General features: G+C 57.0%; 1 protein-coding gene across 4 annotated transcripts; it reads right to left on the bottom strand.

The window, feature by feature from the left end:
• Window positions 1–572: 572 nt before the first annotated feature.
• On the bottom strand, window positions 573–8,275 carry WBP2 (WW domain binding protein 2). Of its 4 annotated transcripts, none has more exons than XM_032870590.1 (8): window positions 7,127–7,321; window positions 5,733–5,841; window positions 4,284–4,419; window positions 3,346–3,438; window positions 2,597–2,731; window positions 2,306–2,428; window positions 1,830–1,906; window positions 573–1,713 (listed from the first exon to the last, which is right to left on the bottom strand). In XM_032870590.1, the coding sequence occupies exons 1-8, from the start codon at window positions 7,225–7,227 to the stop codon at window positions 1,660–1,662; spliced, it is 828 nt and encodes a 275-aa protein (XP_032726481.1). In that variant the 5' UTR covers window positions 7,228–7,321; the 3' UTR covers window positions 573–1,659. The 4 variants fall into 4 exon arrangements, with proteins under 4 accessions (XP_032726481.1, XP_032726483.1, XP_032726482.1 ...); XM_032870591.1 differs by lacking the exon at window positions 7,127–7,321 and adding an exon at window positions 8,150–8,275 and having other exon boundaries at window positions 1,660–1,713; XM_032870592.1 differs by lacking the exon at window positions 2,597–2,731 and having other exon boundaries at window positions 7,127–7,330.
• Between the last annotated feature and the right edge of the window lie 664 nt (window positions 8,276–8,939).

Below are 8,939 nucleotides of genomic sequence, written 5' to 3'. Positions count from 1 at the left end.
GCTGGAAAGGCAGTGCTGCCCAGCCAGGAGGGACAGACACATGGACACTCCAGTGCTGGGCTGTCTCAGAGCTTCCAGACCCACCGGTGGCGTGCCCACACCCCCCTCCAGGCCAGGGCCCAGCAGGGTGCAGGCCCTGGGAAGGACTCTGGCTGTTTCCTCTGCTCCCCTCCTCCCAGACACAGAGGTCCCCAAGAAGCCACACACTGGAGGGACTGGGGGACATGTTCCTCCTGGAAACACCTCATGGCCGGAGACAGGGGCCGGGGCTGCATTTCCCTGAGGTGGTGAGCACAGCAGGCCAGCGTCCACCTCCAAGGCCTCAGGCCCAGGACAGCTGCTGGGCTGGCCAGGCCCCAGGGGACCCCCAGGTAGGCCAAGTTGCTGAATAACCACCATGGAACAGTGGGAGGCCTTCCCGGCCTGGGCAGGCCTCGGAGTGCTGTGGGAACAAGGGGCTCTTGCACGGGAAGGGTACGGTCTCCCCAAAGCCCCCCCAGGGCCCTCAGCAGCCAGACCAGTCTCTTTTCCCAAGAGCTCCCACTGGTCACCACACACAGAGCCAGAAAGGGTCCAGTCACTGCATTTTTACTACTTCACATTTTCAGCAAACAAATCAAGGTGCAAAGAGGGTTTATTTAACATTAATATATTAACTAGGTTTTTTGTTTTTGTTTTTCGTCAAATAAATAGGGAATTCTCATTAAATAACCATCTCCTCACTTCACGGCCAGTCCAGAAGCAAACGAAGAGCAAATATTAGTGCATCCAGGGGGCATATCACCTGTTAGGCATGAAGCTTAAAAGGAAGAGGGCAGGGGGAGGGGCTGGTGAGAGGTCACAGTCAGCACACCGGCTCAGGCCAGGCCCCAGGGTCAGGGACCTCTGTTCCAGCCCACCCAGCTGCCCCCAAGTGGCATGATGGAATGAACATGCATTCTCCAGTTCCAGTCCGAGAAGCCCCTTCTAGAGGGAAAAGAGAGAAGGCAGAGGGCAACAAAAGCCTAATGTATCCGAAGGGAAGCAGTGGCCCGGCCTGACGCCGCCCACCCCTTGGACGCTCACATGGAAGCTCCCCAGGTCAAAGTGGGGGCAAAAGGTGACCAAGGACAGGACAGGGAGGGGAAGGTGAGCGTGACCGGGCTGGAGGCTGGCTGGGATCGGAATGTGGGCTGACAGTCCGGCGGGAAGGTGGCCTTCCATGGTGAGGCACAGGCCGGAGCGGAGGGAATGTGGGGGGGCCCGGCGGGGGCCCCCAGGAAGACGTGAGGCTGGTGTGAGGGAGTTCACAAGGCAGAGTAGAAAGTGGATTCCAAAACGAGGGAGCTGGACTGCGGAAGAGGAGGTGGCCAGAGAGTCCCTCTGTGGGCAGAAGCTACTAGAGCAAGATAGGAATGAGATGGAGGCCGGGGCTCTGAGCAGAGCTCCGGAGACAGCGAGAGGGAAGCGTTCCGAGCAGTGCCGTGGGCTCCGAGCTAGAAGCGGGGAGGCACGGCTCCCGCGTCAAGGGCCCCCCCTTCCCTCAACACCAGTTCCTGGGAAGTGGTTTATAATCAGACCTGGAGGAAGAACAAGGCCCTTCCCTCACCCCCAGCCCCAGTCTCAGCCCCAAGGGGAAGGGAAGAGGGATGAGGGGTGGGAGGCAGGGGCAGGAGGGGTCTACTGGGTCTTCTTATCTTCTGGGGGGTAGTAAGGAGGTGGCGGAGGCTGGTTCTAAGGAAGGAAGGAAGAAAGATCTCAATTAGAACAATTAGAAGGTTCTTGACAAGACAAGGTCTCCCCGCCCCCGAGCCCTGCACACTGCCGGCCCGCGCCCGGCGCCCGCTCACCGTGGGCATGTAGACGTTGTGCGGGTTGCCCGGGTTGTAGTAGGCGCTGGCCGCCGCCTCCGCAGCCTTGGCTTCAGCTTCGAGAACAAACACACTCGGTGTCAGCCCCAGCGGGGAGAGATTCCCACCAGGTCCCGCTCCCGACGGCTGGCGCTACCCGATTCCTTCCAGCTCCTTCCGAGCCCTCGCTCCTGACCCGATCCTCCCCACGATCCCGCCCAGGGCACGCTGCCACCTTCCGGTGGCGGATGACCAGACCGACAGAGGGAGACCTTCCCTGCCCCAGGGCACCACCTGGCTAGCTGGGGGAGAGAGTGGGGGTGCAGTCCAGATCTCCAGAAGCAGCCACCACACTGTCGGTCTCCTGGACTAGGCCAAGGGCAGGGCTCATTCACCACCTGGGGCTCCCAGCCAACCTCCAGCCATTCTCTGTAGCTCTCCGTGCAGCCCTGGAGAGGAGCGGCCCAGGGTCTCACCTGCAGGCGTGGAGGGGACATCAGGGCCGCTGACAGGAGGTTCCATAGGCCCAGGGTAGGGCGGTGGGGGAGGCTGCACATACCCCATGGCCCCGTCCATCATGGGCGGTCCCGGATAGAACTCTGCTCAGCGAGAGAGAGAAAGGGACCCAGTGAGCAAGCCAGCCCCGGCTCCCTCAGCAGGCACCTCCCGGGCCTCTCCAGCTCCTCTGTCCGTCCTGAAGTCTCCCCTCGGCAACCCCCTGGCCTGGGTGGGCAGGGTGAGGGCTGGGCAGCGAAGGACACACTCACCAGGCGGGGGCGGTGGGTAGGGGTAGCCAGGAGGGCAGGGGTACATTCCATTGGCGACCGGCGGGGGAAAGACATAGGCCCCGCCGGGCACGTGGGAATACCCATAGGCTCCATTGGGGGCTTCGCCTCGGGAGGCTACAAATAAGTACAAGGGGAGAGAGAAGTGAGTGTCGCCTAGCGAGGGGGGCTGCACGGTCCGGGAATGTGCAGAGCAGACACGCCTCACCCCGCCCCATTCCACTCCCCACCCACGCTAGAGCCGGCCTCGGTCCGGGAGGAAGTGAGGGATCTGGATGGGGACACAGGCCAGGGCCAGGACAGGGTAGACAGACAGACGGATGGACACAGACAAAGAGGGAGGCTCGGGGATGGGGTCCCAGACGCGGCTGGGGTGAGCTGGGGACAACACGGGGATGTCTGCTGAACTTTAAACTGTTGTACGGGAGCTTAGTGGTTGGGTTTCCTGTTTTTATGAGGCCGCAATAAAACGTCCTGGAGTCCCAAGAGTTTTGTCCCAATGTCCCATACAGGCTCCAGGCCGGGTACACCTGGCCTTTAAGGTTCAGGCCAGAGTGATGCTAGTGACAAGTTTCCTTCCCAATTCCCAGCCCCGTCGGCCCGGGGCCCAGAGACTTATCTCTCGAGTGCTTAAAAAAAAAAACAAACAAAAAGTGAACAAACTCAAACGAACAAATTAAAACCCACACATTTAAATATGTCTTCGCCCCAAACTTTCAGAGCGCTGATACCTTGAGATGCCACCTGCAGCATCCGTTGTCCAAACTCGATGGCGCCCCCTGCTGTAAAGGTCAACTTGTAGGACGCAGCACCTTCCCAGCCACCTGTGAGGGGAACAGGGCCATCAACAAACAGCTCGGGAGAAGAGACATGCAAGTTCAGAGCAGATCCCTCCTGAGGGGCCTAAGGATGGACCCCTGGCCTCTCTAGCCTGGCTTCTGCCCGAGGGGACCTGTGAGCCCCTAGAGAGCAAGACTCAACCTGGCTGGGTGGGAGGGGGAGGCCAAGTTCAACACAGAGGTCTCTGGTGTCTCCTGCCCGCCACAAACCAAGGCACCTCCAGGCAGGAGAGAGGCAGCTGGCTCTTCCTGACCTTAGGGAAAAGGTCATTCCCAAGCCCTGACACAGGTCTTCCCATACCTAAAATGTGAACACACTCCCCAGGTCACGATGATCATTTTTACTTATTTTTTCAAGTCACCTGGCTGATCTCACTCTGACAAGGTGAGACGAGCTGCTACCTTCAATGTCAGCCTCTCCTAGCTCTTGTCATTCAAAGGCCCACCTCTGCTCGACAGCGGGCAGCCCTGGCGGGGGGTCGTGGGAGCTAATCCAGAGCCAGGAAGAGGACAAGGCTGGGGCTGATTAAGACAGCCGAAGACTGGGGCGCCCGCGTGGCTCAGCCGGTTGAGCATCTGCCTTCAGCTTGGGTCATGATTTCAGGGTCCTGGGATTGAGCCCCAAGTCAGGCTTCTGGCTGGGCAGGGAGCCTGTTTCTCCCTTTCCTTCTACTGATCCCCCTGTCTGTGCGTGCTCTCTCTCAAACGAATAAATAAAATCTTAAAAAAAAAAAAAAGACAGCCAAAGAGGAGGTCTCCCAAGACAGCAGAGGCGCAGCCAGAGCACTGCTCTGGAAGCCCCACCTGTGTCCCTGAACCCCATCACCCACCTCCTGCTTCAGCCTTCACTGTTCCCTTGATGTAATTTGCACCAAACACGGGCTGCTTGATCTCACAGTCCTTCATCAGATAAAATGGCATCATGAAGGACTGCATGGCATCTCTGCCTTTGGACAGAAAGATGATCTGCAGGGAAACAGGAGGAGAGCCATCAGTGCCCATCCACAGCCCTGCCCGCTCGGCTATCACTTCCTGCGTGTGAGGAGTCTGCCCCTGGCGCCAGGGCCCCGCGGCCCCAGGGCACACTCTGCACCAGAAGCTCCTGGAGAGCTCTGAAAGCGAAGGGCCTGGGCGGCTCAGACAGGTAAGGGTCTGCCCTCGGCTAAGGTCACGATCCCAGGGTCCTGGGACCGAGCCCTGCATCGGGTTCCCTGATCAGTGGGGAGCCTGCTTCTCCTTTTCCCTCTGCCTGCTGCTCCCTGCTTGTGCTCTGTCAAAGAAAATCTGACAAAAAAAAGTGAAAGGGCCTGCGCGCAGTCTGGCTGGAGAGGCTGAACGTGGGAGTGCACGAGAACATGCCGCTCACAGCATCACAGCACACCCGAGGGGGGACAGGCTGCTCTGCCGTGACGTGGTAGATGTGCTGGGCAAGTAAGGGGCTACCAAGGTCGGGCAGGGGGGCTGGGGAGGGCAGTACCGGCTTCCAGAAGGGGTAGGCGCAGCCCAAGCTTCACAGAACAGAGAGCGAAGGAGTGGCAGGAGGTGCTGGCTCCCGGGAGAAGGGGGCTGCCCAAACAGCAGGAGGGTCCCAGCCTGCACTTGCAAACCCTCTTTTAAAACCCTTCCATCTGGGACGGAAGATGCCACCAGAAAGGAGGTTTTCAGGCTTTGTCTCCGCTAAGTCGAGGTGAGGAAAACTTGAAGATATGCCCCTCTCTTCCAACCTTCTTTAAATCTAACTCTTGGTAGCTATGGGCAGTGAACCTTTTCCAAGAATGGCCATTTGTCTTTCTCTGGAAGGCTCTCAGTCAGCCTGGGTCATTCTCAGGCAAGGCCCAAGCTGCAGTTTGGCACTCCTGGCTCTGCCGGGCGGTGGCGGGCTGTCTGCCCAGCCTGGAGGTTCTGGGCACACTGCTGTATCCTGTTTACCACATTTGTCCCTCTGGTCGTGCACAAAGGCCTCGTGGGCTGCTCTTACAGAAATCAAAGTCGTAACAGCTCCCCACTCCGGGCCCAAGTCATCCCAGCAGCTACACCCAACAACATGCGGATTTTACAGGGACTGTTCCAGACTCTGCATGGATTCAATGGCCTGCGGTTGGTTCAGCTGCTCAGAGAGGCTGGTGGTTCTAGAACCCAGGAGCAAGTGACAGAAACATGTGGAGTGAGGAACTAATGCTCCTCAGGTTCAGAGGCCACCGGGCTCACGAGGTTGACCTAAGACTCACAATGGCCCCCAGGAACCATGAGCTTTCAAACCGTCACACAGTGCGACTCACCCGGTAAGGGGTAAGGTAGACGGTGCCTTTCTTGGTCCCTTTGAAGGCCTCGGGCACGTTCTTCATGTCATTGAATGTAAGCTCCACATGGTCATAAGACATCAGGATGCTGGGGTGAGAAACGAGAGGACAGGCCCTGATGAGCCAGCTCGGAGCCATGCCCTGCTTTCCCCAGGGACTGGGCCCTCTCTCCGCAAGCAGGTGTCTGGCACATCGGGTCTCAAACCTGTTTGGACACTGCTGCAAGGAAACCATTAATATAGCCTTGGAAGGGATGAGCAAGGTGGGGGTCTACAGAATTTCCCTAAGCCCCACATATACACCTCTCCAGGTGACCACAGCAGAAGAGCCGAGGACATTAAAGCCGTAACACCATCATCCCTCAAATCTCGTTAGATTACCTGGGTTGACTCTCCCATTTTCTTCTGAGTCCCTATAATAAGTGTCTGTTTTCATTGGCTTATTAGTACTGATACATAAACCCTCTAAGACACGATCACGCATTACCAAAGAGCTTATGTCACGGTTCCTTTAATCCTGGGCTTCCTGAATTGGGTCTGCAGGGCGGGGAGTCCATGAAGCCCTTGAGATGACGGTGTGCGCGCACTTTCCTGGAAGAATCCGCAGCTTTCATTGCTCTCAAAGGGACTCGTCACTCGAAGAGTAAGGCTCGATATTTTACCATGAAATTTTAAATGCTAATTTAAACTCCAATTGCCGTACACACAATTTTTTTCAGGAATGAGGCCAAAGTATCTTCTAAAACAAGGCACCCCATTATTTAGCAGCACAGAGCTTGAAGCCAGGTAGGAGGCTCACCAGGACAGACACATTCTTGTCCCACAAAGCCCCACTGAAAAAGAAAAATACTCCCAGGAGATATTACCAAATGGCATCAAAAGTGTTTTTCCAGGCCTGGGACTGGCTCGCACACAGAGAGACTGACAAACCGGGAACAATGTGAGGTTTCTCTGATTGTACGATAACAAGGTCCAAGTTCACATGGTTCCATTTGTCTTCCTCCTCCCCTCAAGTGTCACAACTGTCTTCATTGGGGAAGGTAAGTGGGAAAGCGGACTGGCACCAGCACAGAGAAGTCCAGCTCAGAGAGGGCCTGAGTGGCTTGGCAGATCGGTTAAGTGGGCGACCCTTGGTTTCTGTTCAGGTCACGACCTCAGGGTCCTGGGATGGAGCCCCAGATGGGGCTCTGAGCTCAGCAGGAAGTGTGCTTGTGGATTCTCTCTCTCCCTCTGCTCCTCCCCATGCCTGTGCTCGGGCCCTCTCCCTCTCTCTCTCAAAGAAATAACTCTTAACATGTATATGTATCTTATACATATATATACCTGCGTGTGTATTTACTTAAGAAGTACAGCTCAGAGAAAAGAGATCATTACCAGAACAGGCTGGTCCCGCAGACCCTGAGCAGGCAAGATGGTGGGACCATCAGCATTCTGAAGCCAGGGCACCCCACGTGTTCTCCTGACTCATCAAGCATTCCTGGGTGCTGGCCCTGGCAGGCTACAAGGCTCTGATCCCACCAAGTCTCTTCTGGGGACTCAGACTCCTCATAAGCCTTCTGCCTTCAAGAGGCATTTCAGGGTCAGTACAGTTCAACCAAGGCTAGATCTAATTCCCACCGCCCAAGGAGCAAGAGAGAAGCCACCGAAAAGTCCAGAAAGGGGAGAAGAGACAAGAGAATCGATCTGGGGTAGGGGGTGGAAGAGAAAGAAAGTCTAGGGCTGGGAGACCTCTGCTCTGGGAGGTGACCCAAGTCAACAGGCATTCAAGAGACAGACACAAGGACGGACGCCGTGCTAGGAGATGTGTTGGACATTTGACAAACATCTATTTAACTGCACCTCTGGGCCTCAGTTTCTCATCTGGACGCTCAGCAGTTCTGGAATATGCTGGAAGGATCTGTACTGTAGTTAAGCCTACTGACTTAAAGTCGTCCTTCCCGGAATCCCATCTGTGTTATTTACAGCTCTGTGATCGCGGGCAAGTTACTTAGCCTCCCCGCGCCTCAGTTTCCCTAGCTGTAAGGTGTGCAGCACAGCATCCGCCGCGCCGCGCTAACATATTAAATAAAGCAGAAGAGGAGCTCGGCCTGGCACGTAGCAACCGCCCAGTAAGCGGCAATTATTTTTGTCTAAAGCTCTTCCCACCTCTTGAAGTCATCGAGCCCCAGGGCCCCACCTGTCTCCCGCAGCCCCGTCCCCCTCCAGCCGCCCCACCCCCGGCCAATCGCGACATCCCCGCCGCTCCTGCCTCCGGCCCCGCCTCCAGCCGTTACCCCCACCCACCGCACCCCGACAGTTTACCCAGTTCACGGGTTCACCCCCGACCCCCGACCCCCCACCCGCCCACCTCCCACGTCCGCCCTTCCCTCCTTCAGGATCCTTCCGCAGTGTTTTCACCTCTCCGTGTTGTTGACAATCACTCCACCGCCCTCCGAGTGATTCTTGTTGAGCGCCATAGTCTCTTCCAAAAGGGTCCCGAGACTCCCAACGCAGTGCGCTTGCGCCCCTTTACGGCCCGCCCCTAGTGGCGTCGTTCGTATTAGAGTCAGCCAATCACAGCTCTTGTGCGGAGCCTGGCCCAACCACCTGATCCCGAGCGTCACGTGGTAATAGTTTACTCGCTTTCCCCCCGTCCCCCGAGTTTCGCCTGCATCACAAACAAGCTGAAGACTACAATTCCCAGAAGGCAATGCTCCCTCAATCGGTTTTCCTCTACGCTTGCGCAAGGATGCATTCTGGAACTTGTAGTCTTTTGACTCCCCTAATTGCATAACTAATCGGCCGGTGCGTTCCCCACTGCCCATCCCCTCTTCAGTGGAACAGGAATAAACAGTTGGACCTGCCACAAGGGAATTAATCGTAAAGGCCCTGAACACAAAAGTGCACATTCACGGAATGGGGACAGTAATCTAAACCAGGTGTGGGGAATGGTGAACAGTCAACCTGCGGGGGCATCTTTATTCGCCTAAAGAGCATTTGCGGAACCCCGAGTCCGTGACTTTGCCCCCGGTTCGGGTCGTCACGGTAGCGTTGGAGATTGAGGGCAAGGCCCGGGTCCAGGACGTGGTGGCCCGGCGGGCTGGCTGGCAGAGAGGCGTCAAGAAAACTTCCCGTCCGAGTCATGAAGTCAGACCCAAGCCCTCCGAGGTTGGGGGTGAGAATGTCCGTATGGGGAGGGAACCCCCGT

Source organism: Lontra canadensis, unplaced genomic scaffold (genome assembly GCF_010015895.1).
Source record: "Lontra canadensis isolate GAN:19392208 unplaced genomic scaffold, GSC_riverotter_1.0 scaffold41, whole genome shotgun sequence".
In the NCBI taxonomy this organism is placed as follows: domain Eukaryota; kingdom Metazoa; phylum Chordata; class Mammalia; order Carnivora; family Mustelidae; genus Lontra; species Lontra canadensis.
The sequence above is the reverse complement of the archived record's forward strand: the minus strand, read 5'-3'. Positions and strand labels throughout refer to the sequence as shown.